This window comes from Arctopsyche grandis, chromosome 9 (assembly GCF_051622035.1).
Source record: "Arctopsyche grandis isolate Sample6627 chromosome 9, ASM5162203v2, whole genome shotgun sequence".
Taxonomy (NCBI): Eukaryota; Metazoa; Arthropoda; class Insecta; order Trichoptera; family Hydropsychidae; genus Arctopsyche; species Arctopsyche grandis.
Window position 1 is genome coordinate 6,321,191 of NC_135363.1, and position 27,700 is coordinate 6,348,890.

General features: G+C 35.0%; 2 protein-coding genes and 3 non-coding genes across 6 annotated transcripts in view; 4 read left to right on the forward strand and 1 right to left on the reverse strand.

Moving 5' to 3' along the window:
• The first annotated feature begins 872 nt into the window (after nt 1-872).
• LOC143916515 (neuronal acetylcholine receptor subunit beta-3-like) lies at nt 873-6,652 on the forward strand. Its single transcript, XM_077437652.1, has 9 exons — nt 873-982; nt 1,054-1,220; nt 1,296-1,340; nt 1,414-1,523; nt 4,174-4,378; nt 4,454-4,628; nt 4,702-4,854; nt 5,968-6,134; nt 6,211-6,652. Exons 1-9 carry the CDS (start codon nt 922-924, stop codon nt 6,376-6,378), a joined length of 1,251 nt encoding a protein of 416 aa, XP_077293778.1. The 5' UTR covers nt 873-921; the 3' UTR covers nt 6,379-6,652.
• TRNAL-UAA (transfer RNA leucine (anticodon UAA)) lies at nt 3,616-3,699 on the reverse strand. Its single transcript has one exon. It is a non-coding gene; the product is annotated as a tRNA-Leu (tRNA).
• TRNAA-CGC (transfer RNA alanine (anticodon CGC)) lies at nt 5,870-5,941 on the forward strand. The gene has a single exon. It is a non-coding gene; the product is annotated as a tRNA-Ala (tRNA).
• On the forward strand, nt 6,485-6,556 carry TRNAP-AGG (transfer RNA proline (anticodon AGG)). The gene has a single exon. It is a non-coding gene; the product is annotated as a tRNA-Pro (tRNA).
• Nucleotides 6,653-9,470: 2,818 nt separating the features above from the next.
• The window catches only part of LOC143917461 (angiogenic factor with G patch and FHA domains 1), a 49,814-nt gene continuing 31,584 nt past the window's right edge, over nt 9,471-27,700 (forward strand). Inside the window, exons 1-9 of one of the 2 annotated variants that reach the window (XM_077439033.1) lie at nt 9,471-9,864; nt 9,939-10,169; nt 10,246-10,413; nt 10,616-11,012; nt 12,416-12,582; nt 12,649-12,777; nt 12,854-12,959; nt 13,044-13,266; nt 13,341-13,440. In XM_077439033.1, the coding sequence (XP_077295159.1) occupies nt 9,625-9,864; nt 9,939-10,169; nt 10,246-10,413; nt 10,616-11,012; nt 12,416-12,582; nt 12,649-12,777; nt 12,854-12,959; nt 13,044-13,266; nt 13,341-13,440 (1,761 nt within the window). In that variant the 5' untranslated portion in view covers nt 9,471-9,624. Of the gene's footprint in view, nt 9,865-9,938; nt 10,170-10,245; nt 10,414-10,485; nt 10,565-10,615; nt 11,013-12,415; nt 12,583-12,648; nt 12,778-12,853; nt 12,960-13,043; nt 13,267-13,340; nt 13,441-27,700 lie in introns of both variants that reach the window. The other variant, XM_077439034.1, reaches the window with a different exon arrangement.

Here is a 27,700-nt window from a genome sequence, read left to right on the forward strand (position 1 = left end):
TAGCTGAACCCTACATGCATTGCAATGCCATAATAACGCATGCAATTCCTGTTCCCGTTCCCGTTCTCGTTCCGGTTCCCGCTCCCGCTCCCGTTCTCGTTCCCATTCTCGTTCCCGTTCCCATTTGTCGGAAAAACGCAAGCAGCGAACACATTTGAAATTATTGCATTGCAATGACACTCATTCCCGTTTTTCCCGTTTCCGTTCCCGTTTTTTCCCGTTTTTTTCACAGTAATCTTCCCGGACATGCATACAACAAATCCTGAAAGTTCCATCGTAATCGGTTCTGTGGTTTAGGAGCCTATTCGAGACACACACACAGACATTCATATATACATATACATATATATAGATTCCATAAATAAATTATTAATATCAACAACTTAACAAAATATTTTATATTAAAATTTTATTAATGTAAATATTTAAAAATACGAAATACGAACTGAAAACTAACAAAAAATAAAAGTCAAATTTTACCGACCGCTATTAGCATGAACAATGTGGTATTTCTTGACTAAAATACACTACGAAACTGAAACGAAATGTAATTGACCATCGCAGGTCGAGTGGGGGGAGGGGGGGGGGTGAATGCGATAGCATGTACATTTTACGTAAGACTCATGCTGGATCGATTCGACTTTAGAGTTATTAGCATCTCGAATTTGTTGAATATTAAAAAAATGCTACCTACATAACGCATTTTACGAAAATTTGCTGTTTATTTAAAATTTTGTCTATTGTCCATATACATATATTAATTTAAAATTATAATAAAAAAAATTGAGAAACCGAAACATCATCTTATCATAAGTGGGCGTAAAGTATCACGTTTCAGGGGGTGTTTTATTATATCAAAAATCTAAACGGAGCAGTTGTCCCACATGTAACTATTACTGTTTAGATATTGAACGTGTAAACATGTGGAATACTTTGAACGTTTCATTTGTCTTATTGCTTGGATTGTATTTAATGAGCAATGGTATGTATTTATATTTTTTTTGTATAATATTTTAAACGCTTGAGTCAGTATAACGCTGTTTCATAATTTAGTGGCAACGGCAGAAGAATGCGGAGACGTCGATTCGTCTTTTGAGATATCTCTGCAAAAGAAACTCTTGTGCAAATATGACAGTACAAATCGACCTGTAAAAAATCACAACACAGCAGTTAACGTCACTATAAGGATGCTCCTCAGAGGCTTGAGATATTCAGCAGCGGTGAGTTATTGAGTCACTGAAAATACCGAGATAAATTTGTATATTGTTTATTATTATAATATTTAATAATTTCAGTGGGCTCATTCGGAAGTTATCAATATTGAAAGTTGGATGAGTTTGGTGAGATACTGTTCCATTTCTTGTTGCTAAAATGTATTTATTTGAGTTGAATTTGAGATTGTTTTGTTTATAGAAATGGATAGATGAATATATGACTTGGAACCCTGACGAATTTGGTGGCTTAACTACTGTTTTGATTCAAAGCTCCAGATTATGGACACCAGATTTCTCAGTGTTTAATGGGTTTGTACATATCATTATGTTTATATTAATGTATCGCGTCTTTAGAGAACAATAGTCATTTGTCTACTACCAGACGCGTAATTACTATACCGCACGGGCATGCGGTACATGCAGGCCTTTTTCTTTCAAATAAAAATCTAGAAAGTCGTATACATTTTCTAAAAATGATTCGTATGACTAATAGTAAGCACTAGTTAAAAGTATATACTCAAAATTTAATACGCAACACTTGGCGTGTCGAATTTTCACGATTTTGTACTCGCGTCATTTAATAGGTTTCCATTATGGTATAGTAATAATGATTGTTTGCAATGATCTATAAAAAAGATGTTAAAAAAACACAGATAAAGTAAAAAAAACAATGGTTAGTAAAATATTTTCGTTTCATTTGTGCATTGTGAATCTCCAGTTTTCAGAAATGCTAGAGACACGTTCTCGAATTTGATATCGTTTGGGATTTTTGGATAGTTATTTTATTTTAAATGAACTATTCGATAACGTGATGTACTGGTGATTTTTTTCCAAACATAATTTTTGAATTGCTTTTCTAGTGTGCGAATAAAATTGAATGTAAACAAATAAACCAATTGTAATATAAAAGTAATTACAACAATTCAAAATGGATAGTTTGGAAAAACACCGAGTGGAGCACAGAAAATCAAAATGAAACAATAACATGAAGCATTTAATAACAATATTTCTAAAACTTGACCAATTTTTAGTGAGAAAACCAACATTTTAATTATCAAACTAAAATCAATTTAATTTTAATAAAAAAATACGTATCTACTTTGGTATGCGATCTACCTTCACGTTTTTACTTTAATATACGGTCTTACTGTCTCAGTTTTCGCGTGTGGCAGTGAGACTAATAATACCGACCCTAACAACCTAATCTTGAATGAATAGGGCCAACCCTAACTTAATCTAACCTAACCTGACCTTTAAATAAATAGGTTTTGGCTGCTAAGATATGTTTTTTTTTGTGAAAACATTGATGAAATTAAACTTAAAAAAAACATATCTTAGCAGCCAACATCTATTTATTTAAGGGTCCAACTAGGCAGTGGTGTCACCCCAATGGTTTCCACGGGTTTCCGGAAACCCGTTATTTAATCCAAAAATTCATATAATTTTTGTCAAAAACTATACAATTCTTAAAAATTTAATAAACTTTCATGCAATAGTGCCTTGGACGAAAAAAAAATTATAATATATTTATATTTTCAAAATAATTTTAATAATTATAATTATAATTTCAAAATAATTGGGGTGACACTACTGGCCCTAGTCATTTAAGATTAGGTTGTTAGTGTCGGTATTTTCTTCGCTGCTGACGATATTTTGATAGCTTCGACAACATTATGGGGCGGCAGGAAAAAATGAAAAATTATAATAAACAGGTCGTTGCTACGATACAAATAAAAATTTCAGTAACCGATACTAAGTTTCAGTTCGATAGGACTAACTATGTTCAAAAAATCCCCAAAATACACAGACACACACACACACATTTTTTTCTAGATCATGAAAACGTGATCAGTGATCGATTCTGAGTTCGAATCAGTCAAAATCTCGAGTTCGAATTTTCGCATGATCACAAAACGTCATCTATTGTTACTACGTACATAGATAAAGTAAAAAATAGTCCACTGCGATTCAAAGGTAGATCGCATGCTAAGGTAGAACGCATACTAAAGTAGCACCAAAAATCTTAAAGGGGGGCCTTTTCTTAACATTTGCATATGGCCCAATTTTTACATACCTCCTTTATTCTAGTTACGCCACTGTCTACTACATACATACATATGTATTTGGCAAAATTAAGTTATTAAAACGGCTTTGTTCCCTTTCATATTCTATTAGCCGATATTACAATGTACAAAAGTTCGAATTTTTATTTGTTTCTATTAATTGGGTCTTGTCAACATATCATTATTGCCTTTCAAAGATAGGATGTGAAATTCAAAATAATTGTGTAAATAAATATATATTTGTTTATTTTTATTTATTGCTGATGCTAAATATATGATTCTAAAAGTAGATAACATAAAATAAATATATTTAAATAAGTAAAAAAGAAAAAAAAGTTTGTCAGGTGTGGGGTTCGAACCCACGCTCCCTATCGGGAACCAGAGCTTAAATCTGGCGCCTTAGACCGCTCGGCCAACCTGACTAACGGTCAGATTGTTGATTTTAGGATTCATAAGCTCAATTTGCTATCTTCAAATAATAAACTCAAGGTTGATTACATAAAATGCGCTTTCAATGCTTCAAATGAAAAATATTTAAAAATAAAACAATTTGGAATAATATTGTTACATACACTCCAACTCCCTATTCCCGAATTTACTAAAAGTAGAATTATTATTTTTTTTGGATTATTATAATTTATAAATCATAAGTCAAATTATTGTTCATATGTTTCGTTTAATTGTGGCTCACATTTTGAATCTAATAATTGATGTCTATTGTTACGCGTCATATTATGTATTTCTTCATAGAAAATATATTGAGACATCTATGAACAAAAAAAAGTACTATCATAATTAAAATTATTTAATAAATACACAATATTTTTGTTTTTGTATACATATTTATATGCTATCAATTATTAATTATACAATATTATTTTAACATGGAATTTCAGTCCAAAAGGCAAAGCAGCTGCTTTTAGTTACCCTTGCCAAGTGACGAATAAGGGACTTGTGACTTGTATACCTCAGTTGTCATATACAGGATTTTGCAGCATGAATTACAAAAATTGGCCTTATGATCGTCAAAACTGCTCACTGCTCTTTGGAAGTTGGATGCACAAAGGCGAACAAGTCAATTACACAATGTCTAAAGAGCCGGTAGCTATCCGATCAATGCATTTCATTTGTACATGATCTAACTTCACATTTTCATGTACATATTCTTGATTACAGATCAGCTTGGTCGATTATCGCGCTAATAAATATTGGAAACTGATATCTGTGAACGCGACCAGGAATCCTGGAATATATAAAAATTTAAATGACACATATCCTTCATTCAAATTTTCTTTTTTGATAGAAAGACACACTGCTGTGATCGTTAACACTTTGATTGTCCCTGCTTTGGGTTGGTCTTTAGTTTAATCTATAAATATTCAACTCGGTTTTTGCATTGATTTAATTATATATTTCTTTTTCAGTTATGGTTTCTGTGACTGTAATATCGCTGTGCTTAAATATTGCCTCAACAGAACGGTTCGTTTTGATGTTATTCAACATAGCTTGTCATTTCTTTTACATGCTTTTTATTAAAAGTGAAGTTCCTGGTAATGGCGATGACTTACCAGATGCAAGTAAGTGATAATTTATATATAATTTGTGGCAATTTGTACAAAAACTTTATATTTTCACTATTTTACAAGCTTTTTATGAGCTTCATTCTGTTATTTCATGTATATTTTATTAGTGTGCGGTTTTATTTGATCACCGTTCTAATAATAGTATTTGTTTTAAAAAGGTTATATAGTAATTATTAAGAATTACATTTTGATATTTTAGTAGTTGATTTTGATTTTTAAATGCTTTTTATTATTACGAAATTATGTTCACAATACATCTTATATCTATTTTAATAGCTACTGATCTACTGAATATTTTCTATTTTACAATTTAATTTAATTTGCTTTGTAATCATAGTATTATATTATTCTAATGTTAATCTACAGCATAATAGGAAAAATAGCTCAAAAACCCTTTTACAATCCTTATAAATTTTCATAATACATCTAATACATAATATTAATTAAAGACTCACTAAAGTCGATGACCTAAAGCAGATTGTGTTTAGGTAATCTGTGTTTATACCTGAAGGGTATAGATATTTTGTTGTAATCATTGAGACTCTTCACAAGTGTGTTCGTATAGTTATTAGTGATTCTGTCATCGAATCTACTGGTTAATTTGTTAGTAATGTCTGTAACAAACGGAATATTATATATGGCATACAGTTTTTTCAAGTTAGTATATATGGGTGTATTATAAATTATTTTTAGGGATTTATTTTGTATTACTTGGAGCTTGGAAAGATTCGATTAGTAATTAGTAATTCGATTAGCTTGGAAAGATTAGTATTCGAGGCGTTATTCCATACAGGTGAAGCATAGGTTAATAATGGTAATATGAGCGCGCGATATAATTTTATTTTATTTTGAGTTGATAAAGAACTATGGCGATTAAATATTGGATATATTGAAGATATACCCCGCATCGCCTTGATAAATTTAATAGTATGTGAAGAAAAATGTTTATAATATCAATTGAAAATCGTACTTGTATTAATCTATGTTATTTGGGTCACTCGAGGTATTCGGGGGTGTAACTCAGTGGTAGAGTGTCTGCTTCGCATGCTGAAAGTCCTGGGTTCAAATCCCAGCTCCTCCATAATCTCTTTTTGCTTTTTTTTTCAGTGGTTTACTTCAGGGATTCCACGATACTGTCTTGTATAGTTTTATTTCATTGCATTATATTGAGAAATTTAGTTGTTTACACGAAAACCGTACCAGTCTGGGTCAACAGAGTAACCGGCCTTATGAACACAGGTGCTGGAAAGATCGTTTTTCACGAGTTTGATCCGGTCAGTATAATTTTCCAAAATGCGTACTGTGCATTAATTTTCAATTTTATATTATAATTAACGTTTTTTGTTACAGGCTGACAGTGCAACTATTGTTGAAGACGCAGAAGATTTGTCATCAAAGAATGAAAATAACACGTCGATAAACAGAGAGTGGAAACGTCTGGCGCTTTTCTTCAATAGAATATTTTTTCTGGTCGTCGTTCTTACATATTTTATATTAATTTTAAGATATCTTTTATAAACAAATATATATATATATATGTCTGTATGTGAGTATAAAATATAAAACTTTGTTTTAATTCTGAATTTTTTAAATCTACATATATTTTAGGATAAATTCGGCCAAAGGCTCGTTGGTCTAGGGGTATGATTTTCGCTTAGGGTGCGAGAGGTCCCGGGTTCAAATCCCGGACGAGCCCAAAGTCTCTTTTTTTTTGTCCAATTTAATTCATTAAAAATATAAAATAAATGCATTTTATTGTCACATTGACGTATTGAAAAAACATACATAACTTCATCAAAAATAATTCTATGAAATGTTTTTTTAATCTGAATCAGTGACATCTTTTAAATTATGAAAAAGTATTCATTAAATATATGTAGAAAAATGGGTTTTAAATTTTAAATAAAAATAGTATGCATATATTTACTTGCAGTGTTTTTTCAACGTTTGCAAATTAATTTGTTTTGTAATTAAATAATTCATGTATGTATGTGTTATCGTCAAAGTGTATTATTATTTCATCTGACGTTTTTGGTAATTCATTATCGAATACAAATTAGCTAGTTTATATTTATTTATTTATTTATTTAACATATTAGCCAAAGTGACATTACAGAGATCTCCAACGCGTCACTGTGGCCGGTCATTCAGTAATAATAACATCATAACAGTAATAATAACTTATAAAAATAACAATATTGACACAACATCATTAAAATCATAAAATCATAAAAAAAAAAACATAGATAAAGTAATAACAATCATTCATATTTATAATAGGCAAAATCAACCACTGGCATTCCTCAACAACCACTCAACCAGATTAGTATATTTTATATTGAAGAGGTCAATTTCACCAGAAATCCGGTTGAGCAGATATATAGCCCTAGATATAGGAGCCGTTGTCAACATATTTGTGCGAGCCACAGGAGGAACAAACAAATCACGATATCTCAAGTCCCTGAATTTGCTAGGTGCATTAAACCTAAATTCATTTAGAACCTGAGGATTGTGAATTATCCCATTCAACAGCTTAAAAAAGTGCCTTCCCAGTAACATATTCCGACGAGACTCCAATGAGTTGAAACCTAACGCCCCTAATAGGAATGCACTAGGATATAGCCAAGGATAATAACCATACTGTTTCAAATAAAGATATCTGAGAAACCGTTTTTGGATTCTCTCAATCTTCAATGAATGAGTTATATGGGTATATGTTATATATGTTTCTACAGGCGAAAATACAGTTTCATCGGCGCTCGCCAGTAATTATGAATTAGCTTTGGCAGTTGAGTTTTGACAGTTAATTTTTTTTATTAAAAAACTTACTGATTATTACGAATTATGAGAAAGAGTTGCATATTACAATAACCCTAAGGGCCGGGTCGCACCGTGCAACTTTGTCGGCCGACTAGTTGCGCGACACGAAAAAATGTATGGAAATGTGTGCGACAAACAAGTTGACGGGTGTAGCATGTCTCATCTACCTGCATGCATTGGTCTGATCGCCCTCAACCAAGTCGCTCGCAAGTCGCACGGTGCGGCCCGGCCCTAAGAATGTGTTCAAAACAAAAAAAATGTGACTTTCGACTGAAATTATTAGTCAAGTGACGTTTTCACGAAAAGCAGTACTGTGAATAAAATACATCAAAATCAGACCACATCGAAAGCCTAGGTTCTGTGAATTATATATTAAAAAAGTAAATGTTACATGTTGAATTTTGACTAATTCTGACCAGCATCGGTAAAAATTACACAATGCATTCAAAAACACACAATAAACAACATGGGATACATTATTATAAGTAAATTGATCCGATTGTATTCCGTGCGTTGTAGCGTATTTATAGAGACGTACCGCGTAATATTGACAACAATTATTTATTCTGTTATTATTACAATTCTCCGACTACAACTGTCTGCAAAATATAATGTTTAATAAAAATATGCACATAATTTTGTAAAAAAGCATTTAATCACAACGGTAAATATACATAGACATTGATTGTATGGATCTAACTAAAACAATCCACTTCATCATCATTTACACCCATTCACTTGGATGATAGATCTACAGCCATCATTGTTGGATGAAGGCCTCTACAACACGCTCGTCTCTGTTTTGCGCAAATCCCATCCATCTTACTCCACTCATTTTCCTAATTTCGTCTATCCATGTTCCTCGTGGCCTTTCTTTTACCCTTTCGCATTATCTCGGGTACCATTCTAGTACTTATTTTGTCCACCTTTCATCCATTCCATTTCATTTCAATTTCTTCACTCTATCCACTATGTATGTATATTCATTACCTTTGTCGTACTTCTCACCCACGTGTTCTGCTTTCTATCTTTCTTCGTTAAGCCGAGTATACGAGGAAATTGTGTAGTATCTTAGCGTTCAATGTCCAAGTTTCACATCGATTGTTCGGTGATTATTGGTCAAAGCGCTCGTCCAATTCTTGTGCCTCCATAAACTACTCATTGACATTCACCGAATGGACATACAGGTAAGCAAAACAATCACAAAACAAATATGGAAGATTCTTATTTAGCTACCAAATTGACGAAAAAAAATATTATATAAAATTTAAGAAAAAAAATCTTTCTATTGATTTCGGGAGTGCACTCTAGATTCTGATTAGTACGCTGGTCGTTCGAAACTACTGCGTAACTTAGAGGGAGCGTTGCTAATGACTACAATGTTCTATTTTAAAGTTGCACAATACAATGTTCTATTTAAAGTAAATGGTTCGGTGATTATTGGTCACAAAGCACTCGCCCAAAAGTCACTAAAATCTGTATAACGGAACATCTGGTAGCCGAAAAGTCCATTATACTAACGATAACTATCATACTAACGAGAACTCGATTGCCAAATATTCCATATACGCGATTTTCATGGCAAAAATTGTTTTTTGGGCGATCGTAATGTGACTAATAATCTAATTACCGAATCAAAGTGATGTTGCTGAAAATAAAGAAAATAGCTTTCCATGTTTAAAATCCAAGTTAATAATCAAAATGGGAATTGGAATCGGGCTAGATTTTTAAAATAATCCAAATAACGAATGAGCTCAAAATTTTATATCAAATAATGGTCGTAAATTTTTGATTTACGATTGGGATAAAATTCGTTTGACACTTTTTTGACAGTTGACAGTTGTAGTGTTGGCTGTAGAATGTCGGAATCGAGTGATTTATTTTTTTAAATAACTTAAATAGTTCAAAGCCATTTTAATTGCATACATTTAAATCAATTGTGAAATGGAGAAGGGCGATATAAATAGTTCAAAGGTTGACGGTATTCAACCTAACCTAAAAAAAGAAAAATGCAAAAGATCTCAAGGCGAGAAAACACAACAAAAAACCAAATACACTATTAATAAATTAACAAAAGAACTTGTATATAAACCACACATATTAAAGTTTATTCTATATTTACAAAAATGTCTCCGACGAAGAAAGCGATCCCTCAAATCATTGAAATTGAAATATAAAAACATGGTAAAACGACATATCAATTTTACATGATCATAAAATATGACGTATTCATACAAATCTATTTTATTTTTTATTAGATTTCTTTTAATATTACATCGAGTGATGCGTCAACTCAGACAGAGTCAACATCAGCGAACGAAATTGATGTAAATCTTTCGTGGAAAGTTAGTGACAACGTTGAAAATAGCGTCAGCTTAGCTGACCAAGTTAAAGAGGCTGCCGAGAATGCTCTTCAACAGACGGGTATGGTTTATGAAGAAACATCTGGAATGTATTATGATTACAATACCGGTTACTATTACAACGCTGTAAGTTGATTTATTTTGTTATGAACAATATTTCAAATGAAATTTGCTTTTATTAAATTGTGTATTGTATCGACAGGCGACTGGCCTCTACTATCACAATAGTACGGGATGCTACTATTACTATGATAAAGATCAAAATACATATACGTTTCATTCTCAAGCTGATGTAAGCGATTTTCCCAATCAGCAGGACGAAGCTAACTATAACCTTTCTAAAAAATCTAAATCTAAAAAGGCTAAGAAGGTATGTTGTGTTCATTACGTTGTATTTTTGAGATATTTATGCATATTTGTGCATATGTTTATTTATTTATAGGTGGGGTTATGTGAATCTTTTGAGGACATTTCTAATAGTATAGCAGCTATGTCTCTTCACGGCTGTCGTAATGCTTTAGGTATGTTCCTTTGTTAGTTCCTCATATTACCATTATTATTTACCGTTACAGGAGAAGCTGAAATCGAAAGAGGACTGCGATAAAAGTGTCGATCCGATCGAACCGAAGGCCGATGAAGAATTGCACAAGCGAACCAGGTCGAAGGACGATTGCGATGCGAATTGTAATAAAAAGCTTAAGCCCAATCAAGAGTGCGATGACAGCACCAAAGATAAAGAGATTTCTATGGAGGATGGAACTAAGTCGATCGAAAACACGTCAACAAAAGTTGATATCTTTTGTGATGGCGACGAGAGTCAGAGTTTGAACGTAGAAAGTTCTCTAGACGTCGATTCTGTGAATGCGAATAGTAATAATGACGAGTCTGATAATAATAGCAAAGCATATGTGAAAAGCGAAGGTGAATACAGTACTTCGGACGAGGAGTCGGATTCGTCCAGTTCAAACGGTGAATATTTGATGACGTAGAACAATCGATACACATTGATGTAATGTCGGTTCTTTTAATATATAAGAGTGCATTGAATTTGTGATCTAATTGTTTTGTATTCGTTATTTTTATCAGGGTTGTGGAGTCTTTTTAGAACCTATAGAATTATTCTCTATTTGTACCAAGTGCTATAATACACTTTGGTCGTCATGTTGTCTATTTTAAATTTGAGTCAATTATGATTGTGGTACTTTTCAGGTTGACAAAAACATATAATGAAATATTCTACTTATATTTCTTCTTTCCATTAAATCTCCGTGATTTTATTTATTTAGTATTTGATATGATTTACATATATGATCTGTTTCATATTGAGTCTAAATCTGTTGATGGATGTTTTTAAACACTTCGATAGCCTAGTTTTCATCATCATCATTCGCATCCATTTGCCATCCGCTACTAGTTGAAGACCTCTCCAACACACTTCTCTGTTTTGAGCAACTCTCATCCATCTCATCCCACAAATTTTTCTGATTTCATCCAACCATCTCCCTTATGGCCTTCCTTAACCCCTTTTAAATTCCCTCGGGTACTATTCGAGCATTTCTTTCGTCCATCTATCGTCCGTTCTTCTAGCTACGTGACCCGCTCACTGCCATTTCAATTTATTTACTCTCACCATTACATCAACCACCTTTGTCATACTTCTAAGCCATGTATTCAGTTTTCTATCTCTCTTCGTTATGCCCAGCATACAGCGTTCCATACTTCGTTAAGTGCACCGGACCTTATGCAGCATTTTGGGGTTCAATGCCCAAGTTTCGCAGCCATACGTCTAGTTTTAATCATTATATATATACAGTCCAAGTGTTCTCTCCACTTCGTTCATGAACATACTAGTTAGTTCATATATGTATGTACGAACTGTTGGTTTTAGTTTAAGTGCACAGTCAAAATCTTCAAATACACTCCCCTGGTGTCGCATGAAACTTTTTGCTGTCACAACTTTTGAGCTGTTAAAACCTTCGAGATGTCAAAACGCCAAATATTTAAAAGGGAAATCCTATGGAAACCGCATTAAAACGTTGCTATAATTTAAGTTTTCGCTAATTTTTAAATTGGAACCCAGGGTAAGTATACATACATAGAGAATGATACAAATGATTGAAAATACTTAAACTTCTGCCTAATAGTTTGTGCATGAATAAACTATGTAGTTCTTCTGTGTACACTACATATGACTGACCAGATTTGTTTGTGTATGAACAAACTAGTATGCTCATGAGCGAATGAAATGTACACTTGGACTCGTAACATATGCATATCTAATTATGTATAGTCTGTGTTTATTATTCATTTACTTTTAAATACTTGAATGTGTATCGAAACATTGTAAAATATGAATTTTATTACATTTGCAGAAAGCATCGCACCTCATCATCCACCTTGCATAAGAATCATCGTCAGCGAATCTTCTGTGGGGACATTAAAAGTCGGCTCTTTATTTATTTTGACGAAAGAAGGCGGCACCCTCGGTAGGGAAGGAACTAGTCATGCCATATTGATTCCGGAGGAAAATGTTTCTAGAGTATGTTTGAATCATACTATTATATAATATTTGAATTTAACGACTGTTAATGATGTGAAATTTCAGCATCATCTTACTTTCTCGTACGACGAAGACCTCTCATCGTATTATATAAAAGACGTCGGATCCCGGAACGGTACTATACTAAACGGCGTAAGGATATCGGAGACAAAAACAGAAAGCGATCTAGTTAAAGTAAACGCTTATTAACATTTGTACTAAATCTCAATGTATTTAAAATGCAATTTTTGATGTTTTTTCTACATTTCAGATTGTACACGGCAGTACGCTTCAGCTCGGAAGTACAAAACTCCTTTGCCATATACATAAAGGCAATGACACTTGCGGTCATTGCGAACCCGGTTTATTAATCAAAGGTATTGAAAGCACAGCTACATATAATAATTGCTACTTGTTGAACAACTCGTTCCTCATGCTGCGATTATGTTTTATTTGTTTAGAAACTGTCGCCGCTCCGAAAATTTACAAGACTATGAACATAAAAGCGTTGCATAAGCAAGAGCTACGCCGGTTGAGAGAGAAGTACAAAGTGAATCCTGGAAAGCCTGACGGCACCGACGAGAAGCTGATGCCGGAAGGTTACGAAGATAAAGCCCGGTTGCGACGTGAGAAAGTTGGATCGTCGCATCACGGAGCCAAAACTGAACAAGCCAGCTTGGACACGTACTTATTTCATAAGATTAATCTCGTACTTGGATTGATTTGCATATGTATAACCTTATGCTGTTAAATTCCAGGACGATAGCATCCACCAATAAAGGCTTCAAACTGCTGCAGAAAATGGGCTGGTCTGTTGGAGACGGCCTTGGAAAGACAGCTCAAGGAAATACAGATCCTGTAAGTATATATTATACTATATACCTTGTATAACTTGAACATTTAACGCCAAGATTTGCTACACAACGTTGAATGCACTCAAAGATGTATGGAACGATGTATGCTAACGAGGAAAGACAGGAAATGGAATATGTGGGTGAGAAGTATAACAAGAGTAGTGGATAGAGTGAATTGAGTGAAATGGCAATGAGTGAGCCAAGTGGCTAGAAAAATGGACGAAAGGTGGACAAAAGAAGTGCTAGAATGGTACCCGAGAGAATGCAAAAGGGTAAAAGGAAGATGGTGATGAGTCGAAATTAGGAAAATGTGTGGGGTGAGATGGATGAGAGTTGCACAAAACAGAGACGAGTGGAAACGTGTTGGAGAGGCCTTAATCTAGAAGTGGATGGTGAATGGCTGTAGATGATACCTTGATAGAGTATACATACATATATTGCAAAAGTCTATGGCTCATTTTAATTGACTCGGCAAATCTTTGCTGACTAATAGTAGGTTTGTTGGGGGTAAAATCTATCATACCCATTTTAAGCCCAACATATTGTATATCAATTGGTGTAAATGTCTTCATTAGTATGGCCGACCTCCATTGTCGGCCACGGCTGAAACTCTGTCGTGTCATTTACGCCTTTTTGTCTCCGGTCGGTTCGCCGGTGGCACCTGCTATTTCACCGGACGCGGTCGCAATCATTTATTTGTTTCGCCTTGTAATCAGCGGTCGGAACAGACGTACAAATGACGCCATTAAACCACCGTAACTGCATCTTGAACTTGGCCACCTCGAGCTCTCTCGACCAGCTGCGATTTAGAAGCTATCGTCGCCGTGTAATTGGCTCTGTGGCAATTTCAGCGGAGTTCTCCTCTCGCTAAAACCACCACCTCTGGACAAATTGCTTCTGCGAACCTCGGCAAGAGATGTGCACTGCGAAATTGTCGATAGAAGTCTTTGAAGTTCTCGCACTGCTTCAAAGTTGGCATTGCTTTATATGAGACACGGTACTGATGAAGTTATTAATTGAGCATTCGCCGAGTTTCCAGCCGGATGTATGATATTAAATGTGTTTCCCTAACGATCTACTATTACATATATCTTGAACATTGTGATAATAGTGTCGTCATTTATATCTGTGACTCGTTTTTCAGTTTTCAATTATGGTGGTCAATCTATAGCAACAAAACATTGTTTAGTAAAAAATACATAAAATTATTCATTAATTCAGAAGGCTTTGCGCCTGTCGCAGATATAGTACCTGCAAATAGGCAATAATTCGCAGATATAGTACCTGCAAATAGGCAATAATTCGCAGATATAGTACCTGCAAATAGCCACAACCTACATATTTTTAAATATTGTAAGACGCAAAACATTATGGACTCACGCCACTTTCAAATATAACGGCTCATATGTCAAATGCTACCTACAGCCGCTAGCGCAATTATAATGGCAAGGACACATTCAAAAGTGCGGTACGGCACGCCTATGTAGACACTAGCTGTGATAGGCGTTTTTTTAATGCATTATTAAAGGTATATTTATATCGAATTAAAAAAAAGTGATAACAATTTGTGAATTAAAACAGAAATAGTGTTTTTCGAACTAAAAATTGGACTTCCGCCACTTTCAAATATAACGGCTAATATGTATGTATGTAGGTTGTCAGTGATCGATGACGGTGATTCCCATTTTTGAAGGAATGTGAGAGAAACTTGAAATAATAAAATCGTACGAATTAATAATTACATGAAGTCACGCCTATCACAGCTGGAGTGTAACTAGGCGTGCCGTGCCGCCGACATATCCAGTTAAAAAAGTGATTTGTGAAATACGTCAAACAGAAGTATTTTTGAAACTAAAAATGTTGTGTTTTTGAAACTAAAAATTGGACTTGCGCCACTTTCAAATATAACGACTCATATGTAGCTAGCTACCACTGTCTCATTCTCTGACGTAAGACTACCAGACTGTATTCGTTGTAAGGGGTGGCGGCCTTATGTTGAGGATTGTATAGATTGGATTCATTCATCTTTAAAACGGCCTTAAAAGTATTTTTTTGCCAAAAATATTTTTTGTGAAATCGTATTTTTTTATGTTGTCTCATTTATTTATTTAATTGTAATATTATTATTGTACTGAATATACTTCCATACATATATTTATTCATTCAGTACAATCTACAAACTGTTTCGTTTTCTGCAAAAACCGAAACGCGTACAAGACATGTGATATTCAAAGTCAACAATATTTTTAAATTATTGTCAGTGCAAAACATAATTAGAATAAGGGTACGATTTAAGGTCTGTTCATACCTATCCAGCACGATCCGTATCCTGCAGGTGTCATGCAAGCGCGGATAGTATTCTTTGGTACATTATATGGACGTATTCATACTCCATTCGCGCATGCGCATTTACGCATTCTTGCGCGTCCATATAGAATGAACAGACCTTAAAACGACACGTAAAAAAACGCGGTGTAAAACTTAGGGTGAAAACACACCGAGTGGTATGGGACGTCACGTTTTTGGTTTGCCGCTGTGACCGTAAACAGTGGGTTTTCCCCAAACCGAATTCGGGTGTAATTGCACGTGCAGAATGCGTATGTTTGTGAGGTCCATATCCATATGCAACCGACAAGTTTCTTCTACATTTCTTCAAACACGGGATTCACCGTTATCGATCACTGTCAAGCAAGGATAAAATATCACCGAAAACACTCCAGGGGGTGATTTTTGGGACTGTGTACCATGTATATGGGTTAGGCGTGCTAAAAAAATACGTACCGCGTACTATTTAGTGTGTTTTCGCCCTTACTTGACTGATGCAGTGTGACTGCTGTCACCTAAGAGGGCTGGATACCCGAAACCTTAATTTTTTTTCCGTTCCTTTCTTCGATATATATATTGAGTGAATGCGACAATATGTATACCTATATATCAATATATATATTGAGTGAATGCGACAGTTGCGCTTCGACCAGATAATACCTATTTTAAATCGACAAAATCGAGGTTTCGTATTCTCCAGTTTTCTCCTACGAAACTGGACCAATTTAAAAAAAAAATTCATCATCGGTACGAGAAAGATATTTTCTATATTTGTGTCTTCGTATTTTTTTAAAAATCAACCGTTAAATTAGCACGTTGGTCTCTTTTCGTGGGGGTAAAAACGAGACGATTTTATAGATGTTTGGTGGCTCCTAGCTCCTATAAAAAATAACTAATCAAAAAAATAAAAAGATATAAACATGCCTATGGTGGATATCTATAGCACATTAAATAATAATTTCTCTAGTGCTATAATTTAGGAAGGGAGAATTGTAATACGTTTGTATGGACAAGGCGCTGGTGCCCAGCCCTCTTAAGAGGGCTGTACACCCGAAACCTTAATTTTGTTACCGTTCCTTTCTTCGATATATATATTGAGTGTATGTATATATTGAGTGAATGCGACAATATATATCAATATATATATTGAGTGAATGCGACAGTTGTGCTTCGACCAGATAAAACGTGTTTTAAATTGACAAAATCGAGGTTTCGTATTCTACTATTTTCTCCTCCAAAACTGGATCAATTTTTAAAAAAATTTCATCATCGGTATGAGAAAGATATTTTCTGTGCATCTATCGGCGTATTTTTTTTTAAATCGACCGTTAAATAACCACGCTAGACTCTTTTCGTGGGTGTAAAAAAGAGGCGATTTTATAAATGTTTGGCGGCTCCTAGCTCCTATAAAAAATAATTAATCAAAAAAATAAAACGATAGATGCACCCCAATGGTGGATATCCATAGCATATTAAAAAATAATTTCTCTAGTGCCATAATTGAGGTAGGGAGAAGTATAGTACGTTTGTATGGACAAGGCGCTGCTGTCCAGCCCTCTTAATGGCTCGATGAAATTTTGCTGTACAGTAGCAGCCCAACGAGACCGATTCATAGGAAGGTTAACTTGCGGTCTTTAGCCATCTCCGAAGACCTCAATAAAAAAAAATAATGGTACTTAAGACAACTCATTGAAGCATCCCTTTTTTCCCCACCGGCGCTGTTAACTTGATTACCTGCCAAGCCTTCGCCGATTACTTAATTGAGCTTTCGAACATCTGATCGACGACCAGTTCTCGACCTTCGGCTTCTGCATCAGGAGCGAAACGGTTCCGGGAAGTGCACCGACAAAAATGTCGATGCATTCGAATTATGTACACAGATACAATCCTACATATCTCCAATTGACGGATGCCGACGACCCTGGCGAGGCTGGTTAATTGTGGGAGCGGATGCTACTATTATCCTTAGACACCGTGGACTTGGACGTTTATCGTGTTATAATGTTGATATATACCGATATACAAATAAAAATAATTGACGATGCACTTTGATGTCGATCCGGCACTTATTCAGTTAACGTAACGATTGCCGGATCTGTTTCGTGATTTAGATATCTGTCTATTGGGTTATGGGTTTTTAGTGGACGTTGAGAAAGCCCGCATGTGTGTGTGTGTGTGTGCGTGTACGTTTGCTCTGTCGTCGGGGTGTGTGCTTTTGTCGAGTGAAGTTCACCAGGGTGTGTCCTTTGAAGCGTTTCCTTTCAAGTTCGAGGTCGTCGAAAACTTTGCAGACTTGACAAACAGCTCGACCCAGAACCTGGTGGGTTTAATTTTCCTAATTTGATGTGCGGTGTTGCCTTTTTAGGTGGTGTTGCATATTATAGTCTGGTTTGGTCGGACGTTTGTGGCTTAAAACAGCTTAATTGATAGGATGAAAATAAGTAAAAATTGTCTTTTCGGCGATCGCAATGTGACTAATAATCTAATTACCCTTGCATTTACAGCAAGCACCAATATATAGGTATAATATAAGAACCAGCCGTAAATGCGAAACATTCCTGCGAGGCCTGAATGGAAGAGGGAAGATCAAAATTCCACTCATACATCATATGCAATTATAAAAATATAGATGAGTGCAGGCTACCAGACAGATAGGTTAAAATAATCTCCGATAATCTACGCTTGCTAAGGTGGAAAATATCAGATTCAGGCTCAGCAGCAACGATTTCATTGAGAAGGCGGATAGCTCTTGGAGTAGGAGCCATTCGATAAAGAACTTTGCGAGCAGGAGGTACAACCATCAAATGATGATTTTTATACGCACATAATTATTAGGGACATGCAGTCCTAACTGCTCCACCATGACGTATTATCACGTATAACCTGTAGAACAAAACGAGTTAATGAGAAGTTTCTCAGAAGTTCAATACTCAAGCATGCTCAAAAAGAAAGGAGTAGGGTAGATATATGGGTATACCTATTCTCTTACCTATATAGGAAACGCTTTTTGCACTTTCTCAACCATCAGAGAGTAATTTGCTTCATGCGGATTCCACACAATCGCATTATACTCTAGCTTACTTCTCACAAGCGAATTGAAAAGCAAGCGAGAATACAAAGGGTTGGAAAATAACCTAGCATATCTCAAGACAAATCCAAGTCGACGAAAGGAAACGTTTTTGCAATTTCTCAATTATTTTGTATGTACTTGGTAATAACATATGTATGTACTTGGTAAGGATAAAGAGTTCAAATTTTGAATTGGAGTCGTTTTAAATGGTTTCTTAGAGCAATCACTTTTGTAGTAGAAGAGGATACTGATCTCGTAGTAGTACATTATTGTTATAAACATCATAATTTGATGGTTGTACCTCCTGCCCGCACAGTTCTTTGTCGGATGGCCTCCTATTCCAAGACCTATCTGAATTCTTAATGAAATCGTTGCTGCCGTGCCTGAAAGTGACATTTTCCACCTCGGTGTTATTAGAGATTATTTTACCTATTTGTCTGGTAGCTATTGTTATAGTTGGATGTGATGTTTGGGTGGAATTGGTACTGGTTATGAATGTAAGATATTCCCTACTAAGTATTCTGTTTATTTGAATTTTTTATTGCGCTTTTTTCTTTTATTAATTTTTATATGTTGTTTTTTCTCAATCACATTTTTTTGCTTTTGCTTTTTTAAACTTTTATTTTGTATATTTTTCTTGTTTTCTTATGTAGACCAATGTGGCACATTATGTTCTTCCTGTAATGCCACACTGGTCCAAAACTATAAACTATAAATCAATAATTGGATGTGACTTTTTTATCTAGACCTTATCTACGTTTCTAGGTTGTTTATTGCCTCAACACGAATTCATGAACATTTTTATATAGTCCTTTGCGAAAAAATACTCTTTTTTTTAAGTAAGCTAAGAGTAATGGGGATTATAGAGGAAGCAGTTCGTCTGTCGCAGAGATAGGTCTCTATGATATTAATTGATACGCTTGGTAATTGGTTTTGGAGAATTTTCGTCAAAATTTTTGTCGTATTTTGAGTTCACTTTGAAAATAAACTAGTTGTTTTACCCGGCTTCGCTCAGTATTTGTAATATAAACAGCTTAAACATGGCGAATCTAATAGTAAATATTCATTTGGTTTTTTATTAAATTTATTTGAATCGACAATAATATAATTTTCAACCAATTGAATTGTCATCATAGAAACTTTGTTTTGTTTACGAAATTCCCAACCAAATACACTTACATATATACATATTTACATATATACAAAGTCTCTTTCGAAATTATATATTAGAGACTAGTAACAAAATATATATATGTAATTGACAGTAATAAAGCTAAAGATTTATCAATTGATCTGCTACCTACTACCAAGTATGTAATTTGTAGGTTTTATTATCATTACGATAGATTGCCCAACAGATCACTGTACTTACATGTAAGGATATGTCTCAATGACATTCACGGTTTTACATACGTCCTTACGCATATAATATGTATACATTTATTATGATTTAACTTTTTGTCGTTTTTGCAACCGGTCTTGGTCTCCGGTTCCTGATGATTATTGGTCTGGACAACCGACCGGTTTCCTAAGAACCGTATTTCTCGCAATATGCACTCGTCGTATCATTGATAATTGCACATATTGAATCTGACTGCCTCGGGTTTTTCGTATTTGCATAATTTCAAAGATGCGTCGCATCCGCTCGTCGTTTTGCATCATTAGTGAGCAAAAATGACTCGGAAGCCTCGCAGAAAAATAAAGACTGTCATTTCTTTTTTTCCGCTGAGTTTTAACTATCGAGTAAGTTGGATTGAAATCGTAAATAGTGCTCTAATGAAGGATTTTGTTCAAATGCAGTTCGTCAGCACTTGATGGTGAAGAAACTGTTGTATAATGTGAAAATTGTTACGTCAAACTGAAAGCTGAAGGTTGAATCTACATATACGTACGCAAGTTGCCATGTAAATTTGTTTTGATTTTGACATAATTTTGAGTGTCATTCATATTCAAATCATTACTTCGATGGTGAAGGTTATCTACGTATGACAACCTTTCAATAATTGAAAAGTAGGATTTTAATTCAGAACTTTAAGCTTCTATCGACTATGCTACATACATATGTATAGCAGTATAGTTACATACATATGTATGTATGTGTATGAGGATTCTGGAGTCTGATCTTCCAGTCCACTGACAGTAATCAATAGTATCCAGAATGTGCTTATATTATTTACATTTTACCATGATGCCATTACGGGTTTTACCCCCGAGCGATACTTGGTATTAAACTTGTACATATATAAATTTATAGATTGTAAATTTGAAATCATATTCAAATAGTGGTGACCACTAGTGGGTTTCAATAATGAAATCAGATCAATTGGCAAACTCTGATAGGAAACGGTCGACTTAGAGTCACCAGTATCCAAATCAGACCAGGAGCATTGCAGAAATACTCAAAATAAATACTCGTCATTCGAGGTCAATCCCGGGTTTGAACCTGGGAACCTCTCGGTGGTTAAAATTAACACAACCACCGAGGTATACTACTGGCTAGGCTATTATATATATGCACATGTGTCTAAGGATAGCCCTTTTTTTACAAGGTTTTACTTAGTTTCACTTCGTTTGTTAGTCTGACAAATTTCTTACACTCTTCCGATCGCTTTGAAACTTTGCCATTTTGCAAGGTTTGGCTGCCGATAGAGATTTAAATTCGATGGTGAATTAAATATAATAATATAATCTTAATAAACAACATTTACGAATCCAAAAATTTTAGAGAAGGTGACAAGCTCACCCACTGCCAATAGCCGGTAGCCATGTTTATTTGAATTTCCACCCCCCCCCCCCCCCACTGGTTTTGTCAGCTTTTAATTATTTAAACGCCTATAAATTTATCATTTTCACACTACTATATCTTATAAAATTTGCATTATCTCTCATATATATTTTTTCTTCACTAACACGTTCTATCTATTCACTAAGTACACATATTATTTTGCTAATTTACACTTAAAATTAGATACTATTCACTTGATACGCCTTAGCTTTATTTGCATACAATACTGATACGTTAAATATCATGGGCTTAAATCTAGAAATTTTTGACATAGAATCATGAACTTTTAATTTGATAGTTTTCAGTTGGCAATGGAATGCTTGAGATTTTTTTGAAAAAAGACGATATAGTGTGAAATATTTCACTCACTTTCTGAATCATAATTATTGGCTAATTTAAGAATATCTTATGTCTTCCATCTATGATACAATATAAATTAATCAATTAATCTATAATATACGGGTCTACGTGACGAGACAGAATGTTAAACGACAGAAAACGCAAATATCGGAAGGCAAAGATCGAAAATCAAAAGATCTTAAGTCGAAAGATAAAAAAAAAAATGGTGCATGGTAAACGGTACATACTCACTTAATTTGCGCGAGCAGGATACAACAGGAACATGCTTTTCCTCCCGTATTCTGCGCGCGCACATTAATACGGGAGGAAAAGCCTGTTCCTCTTGTTCCTGTTGTATCCTGCTCGCGCAAATTAAGTGAGTATGTACGTGATTATGTACCGTTTACCATGCACCATTTTTTTTTTTGATCTTTCGACTTGAGATCTTTCGATTTTCGATCTTTGCCTTCCGATATTTGCGTTTTCTGTCGTTTAACATTCTGTCTCGTCACGGAGACCGATAATATACATATATAAGTTCGCTTACCAGGTCACTAATAAATAAAGCAACGTTCAGTTTGACGGACAGAAAGGAGTTTATGAACACATACGTACTTTATTGCAAATATAATATTGCCTGTAAAAGAAAAATTTGTTTGATTTAGTAATTTTAAAGTGCAAATAAATAAATTCCATTGATAATAATTTTTCTCATGTGCAATATATTTGTTTAATGTTGGAATAATTTACAATCAACGGTCGTATGTCTGCTCCAGGAAGCACTCGAGTGCTGAGATGAGGGAGCAAAGAGCTCCCGTTTCTCGAGAGCATTTGTGGTGACCCTGTTGCTGTGTTACTTTGTCTAGCAATTATTTGTCCGGCGACCGCGGCAGACTTTACACGCCCTCTACGATTTGTCTTATCCCCCTGGGTAATGAAGGGGCGGAGACCCTCATGGGGGCCTTGCCGCGGTTCCTGTGAGTGGCCTCCGCCCCCGCACTTGTTTTTCTTGTTTGCGGGAACTTTCGTGGGAGGTTTGCGGACAAATAGCCCCGCCGACGTTTTTCTAATGGGATGAATGTTTCTCCCTCTCTCTCTCTCACTGTCTTTATTATTAATTTTATGATGTCCAAAATGGTCTGCGGGCTTAATCCGTGGGTAGATATTCCCATCCCCTTTGTGGAGTGTGTGTAAAATTTGCTCCGAGATTAATCTGCCATACCGATTTAATTATACATAGCTGCATCCGCGCATATTCATCATTCTTCGTTTTCATCGCTTGTATAGGCTTTTGAATCAAGCATTTGTATATAATATGTTTAAAGCTTTAGGAGAGAATGAGTGAAATATATATTTTTTATAGTGAACTATGTATGTAATTGCAATCTTATATGCTTCACGAATTCAAAAGATTTACCTTTTGGAGCTCGTACATATATATGTATGTATACATACGGAAAGTTACTTTGAAAATGAAGATGATGTTTAGAGTGGAAGCTGATTCAAAATCTGAATTTAGTGTAATTTTTATTTTATTTTATTTTTATTTTACATATATACCAGGAAGGCCTTACAGGAAAATCCCAATGCGCCTTCCTGGCCAATTACAAATACAAATGCAGCATTTTTTTTATTATAAGTCGTTGAATTGCGAGACACTGAAAAAACTCGCAAATTAACGAGACATCTATGAATTGTACATAAATTCTTATTGTACATCCATCAAATTTCAAATAGTGGTGACATAGTAGGTAGGAAGGATTTTTAGCCAATTTTTTTTCCAGGAACCGTTTCAACAATGAAATCAGAGAAAATTGGCAAACTCTGATAGGAAACGATCAACCTGATGTCACAAATCCAGGTCTGACCAACAGCATACTCTGAAAAATTCATTTTCATTCAGGGATAGAACCCGGCACCTTCTTGACGGTAAGCAGAAGCTTAACGTCCGAGCTATGCTGCTATAATTCCTAGTTCCCTAATTAAAGGTCCAGCTTTAAATACTCAGCTAAACTTGTGCAGTATTTGTATATAATTTGTAGGTATGTATTACTGCATAATGCAAATTTTGGGTTTTTACAATATGTTCATTTGAGCTATTAAGCGAGTCATATCGCCTCGCGCTAGTGTGCACTTTTCTTCCGGGTTTGGTGCATCCGCTCTAAAATCGCCAGATTAACAGAACGGCAGCTTTAAACGTAATTCTCGTTTTCTAGACTGATAGCTTTGCACATCAGATGACGAGTAGCCTTTCGATGTGCACATATGCAATTATTAAAATTGAGTTGGATCTTTCTGGCGAGTTTAATAAGGCAAGGTTCGGAACTTATCGAATCTTCCCTTATTAAACTCGCCTGAAAGATCCAACTCAATTTTAATAATTACCATTTTAATAATTGCATCTGTGCACATCGAAAGGTTACCCGTCATCTGATGTGCAATCTATCATTCGATAAGACGAGAATTGCATTTAAAGCAGCCGTCCGTTAGTCTGTCGTTCAATTTGTCTGGCGATTTTAGAGCGGATGTACCGCATCATTTTCTTCCATGCCGCGTTGCATCACGTCGAGTCCCTCCAACATGCACGCGATATTAATGTTCATCATGATTAAGCGCACAGACACACATAGTAGTATGTGGTACATTTTTTTAGATAGTTTTGTACTAAAGCTAGCACGCCTGATATATGCTGTGACAATCCAGACCACAATTCACCCTCTGGAATGCTTTCGGTGATATTTTATCCTTGTATTGACATAATTTGACAGTGATCCGTAACAGTGATTTATATATTTGAAGATTGTAGGAGGAACTTGTCGAAATAATGAGATCGTACGAATTAGCAATGACGTGAGGATACGCCCATCACAGCTGAAGTCTAATTAGGCATGCTGTGCCGTACTACTAATTGTGATTAGGGCAAGGGCAAATAATACAAGTTCCAACAATGTATGTAAAGCAAAGCTTGTAAAAAAAGATTTTTGACCAAGTTAAGAATAGCTAAACCACATTGCCAACAAGTCCATTGGCCTGAAAAACGCCGATAGGCGTTGTATTTTGAGCATGTACAAAGTAAACAAGAATACTACCCGCTAAGCCTTTCCAGGTAGCATTGAAAAAATGCATTGAACATGCGTCGTGTAATCCGTATCAATGTTTATAAAGACTGTTTTACATCGGAATTTCTGAATTTATAACTATAGTAGAATTTCCCGATGGAAAACTGTTGAGTATTTTACATTGTGGCTTGGCATTTAGATTATGAGCATTACATTTTAACAACAATGAAGAAGATGGAACTAGTTTTGGAAAAATACATTCGTTAATAGACTTATTTTGTTTATTTTATATTGTTGCAAGATATATTAGAGAGTCTAAACACACCTTTACAAAACTCGAAATTCTCAGCGGTAGTTATGTTTGGGTTTGTTTGGACTAGCTACAATTTTTATTATACCTGCTTTCTATTGAAAATTTCCCACCTTTACAAAATTCGAAATCCTCGGCGGTAGCTATCTAGGGTAATGATCTAGGATTTGTTTGGATTATCTACAATTTTTATACCGGCTTTCTATTGGATGTCTAAATAATTCTAGTTGGCAAAATTTTCAGCGTGGCGGGCTTTCAACAGAAAATACGTCAGCACATAATACATGTCTATCCTGCCGAAAATCAATTATTTTCAAATCTATTGGAATGAAATCAATTTTGTAGCATATTGGGTCAGCCCAAAGTGTCCTCAGACCTTTCAGAGTACACAGGGTGGAAATAGGTCGTTCGAAGGCCGGCGTTTTGCTAATAAAATTAAATTTTAACCTAATTTGTCTCGATCCCCCCCCCCCTCCACCCACTGCCCCCTCTCAGCCGGCTTTCGTCGGCCATTGTTAACCCTTTGCGGTCCGACAGCGGCGGCTCGTAACTTTAAACCGGGCCAGACAGATGTAATAATTTCGAATTTTATCACCGGCAATATTTGATCGAGCTGTGGCGATTCGTGCTTTCAGCGTCTGGTCGACGCGATTCGGATCGTTCGTTTCGCCGAATTTACTGTAACGACCCAGCCTCCGGAACGATCTGAGTCGTTACGCCGAAATTATTGGGTCGTAATCCGTATCGGCATCGTCCTTCCTCTCGAAACGGGGTTTCGGACCCCTGACGGTGTGCAGAAGTCGCCAAGCGAGGGGTGGCGCTAATTTCCCTTCCACGAAAATATCTAGGTCAAATTTTGAAGATTTATCGCGGTCTGTGTCCAATATACCGATATCTACATATAAAGTTCAATGCAAATTTTCATTTTCATTGTCTATGTATATGTAGATGTTATTCAACGCAATATCGATACCAATAACACTTTTCGACACGAAAAATGGTTCAGAAACGAGATATGACTTTTTTTTATAGATCTATGCCCAGTAAACACGAATTTGGTAATAAAAATGTCGATTGGCTCGAGATTCGGAGATATATGTGTTTTTTAAATAGCGCGATTTTACTATATGTTGTTGTTCGGTCGATGTCTCAAAATCTGTCAATTTCCTGTTCAAAATGAATATTGAAATCTATAGTCGGGTATTTTATCTTCTATTTGTAGCACTTTTCAGCTTTCAAATCGTTTTAAGTAGTCGTCCAGTTCACATCAAAAGTAAAAAGTACATATTTTCCCTCGGGATTTTTTCCCACTTAATAGAAAATATTTTTTTCATCCAAAGATAAAAAGTCAGGTCTGTAAGGGTTAAATCATACTTTGGAACGTAGAAATGTATTTTTTACGACGCACCCCTTTTCTAAATTATACAAAATCTAATTAAAATAAATTTCTTGTAGTTCATTCTAGGAATACAAGAAATATAGGGTGTATAGCATTGAAAACCACATAGTTATTACGAAAAACGTAAAAATGGTGGCACTTGCATACCCCACTTCGGTGAGGGAGGGTTAACGTAGGTTGGGGTTATCTATCTCTTTCATCATAATGTATTTTTGCCTGTGTTTTTCTTTTAAAAGACATTCCCTTCTTTGTTGTTTTTTTTTTATAATTTGTAATTATTATTATTATTATCCGCTATTATATAGCTTATTATTTTTATTTATTATTGTTTGCTTTTTCGTGGAACCGTATATGTTGTGTCTCTGTTTATCGCTCGCGTCTTGTGTTTTGGCGTGCGCCTTCTGTCTTGTGTCTTTGTGCGCCTCTTGTATCCTTATTTAGACATAAATTAAATTATAAAATTTTCGAATCCCAACAATATTTCAATCTTAAACAAACGCCTTACCGATCAGTCTTGTTATTTAGATTTAGATTTATTTTATTTACATACATATATACAAATATACCAGGAAGGCTTAACAGGTAAACCCCAAATGCGCCTTCCTGGTCCACATAATTATTACATAGATGCATGTAAATCTAAACAATATCTGACATCTATGGTCAGATACTACAAACATCGTATTAATACGATAAATAACGATGAATAACTTTCATGTAACAATACGAATTTTATATTCGATAAACAACCACAGAAACATCTATGGTGAGCAATATGGCGAAACCTAAGATATAACAATAACTAAAGGTTCGCAACAGAAAATTGGGAAGGAAACGCCAATTTTACAGGAATCGTTTCAATGAAAATCAGAAAAATTGGCAAATTCTGATAAGAAACGATCGACCTTGACAAACCAAGGTCTCGCCAATAACGAGACTTAGCGGGAATCGAACTCGTAACATCAAGTACGAGATAA